Source organism: Penaeus monodon, chromosome 33 (assembly GCF_015228065.2).
Source record: "Penaeus monodon isolate SGIC_2016 chromosome 33, NSTDA_Pmon_1, whole genome shotgun sequence".
NCBI classification, from domain to species: Eukaryota; Metazoa; Arthropoda; class Malacostraca; order Decapoda; family Penaeidae; genus Penaeus; species Penaeus monodon.
Window position 1 is genome coordinate 26411440 of NC_051418.1, and position 585 is coordinate 26412024.

Sequence of the window (585 nt, forward strand, 5' to 3'; positions counted from 1 at the left end):
GTGAAATATCGATTCCAGTCTGCTTGACCTTCCATAAGTCTCCTTCGGTAGTAATATATTCCTTACATATGCATTTAGCCATACAATAATGAGTTCATAATACAACTCATTGCCTATGAATATAAATGACTAGTGGCATAAAATCACTATTGTAAATTGTGCGAAATATGTTCTGTTGACTTCTTCCTGCTTCCTGCATCTACTTCCTCATGCCAAACCTGATGTCAGCCTGTTAGCTCCCGTACGAAAATATCCTGCTGATTTTCCTTACTGCCTTTTATTAATCAGGCAAAAACCTTCCGTCACCTTGTAACTCCCTTTGTCCTGCTTCTACTCCTGCTGACTCAAGCTGCTGCTACTCTGTAACCTCCCGTAAAGAAGGTCCTCCTGTATTTTCTTTTCTGCTCCTGCTTCCTCAGGCCAAACCTGCTGCCATCCTGTTGGAGTCGATGCAGAGGTGTGGGCGGCGTCCGGGCGTGACTGCCTCCGTCCCCGCCCTCGATTTCGAGCGAGTGCGAATGGAACTTGGAGCTGCCCCGGAGACGCACGTGTTGCTCTTGTTGCAGGCGCTGCGACACGTGAGTT

General features: G+C 47.4%; 1 protein-coding gene across 1 annotated transcript in view; it reads left to right on the plus strand.

Moving 5' to 3' along the window:
- Nucleotides 1-585, plus strand: part of LOC119594194 (lisH domain-containing protein ARMC9-like) — a gene marked incomplete in the record, with an annotated part of 29121 nt that overhangs the window by 8349 nt on the left and 20187 nt on the right. The window contains 1 exon segment of the mRNA XM_037943263.1: nt 420-578. Coding sequence (XP_037799191.1) covers nt 450-578 — 129 coding nt within the window.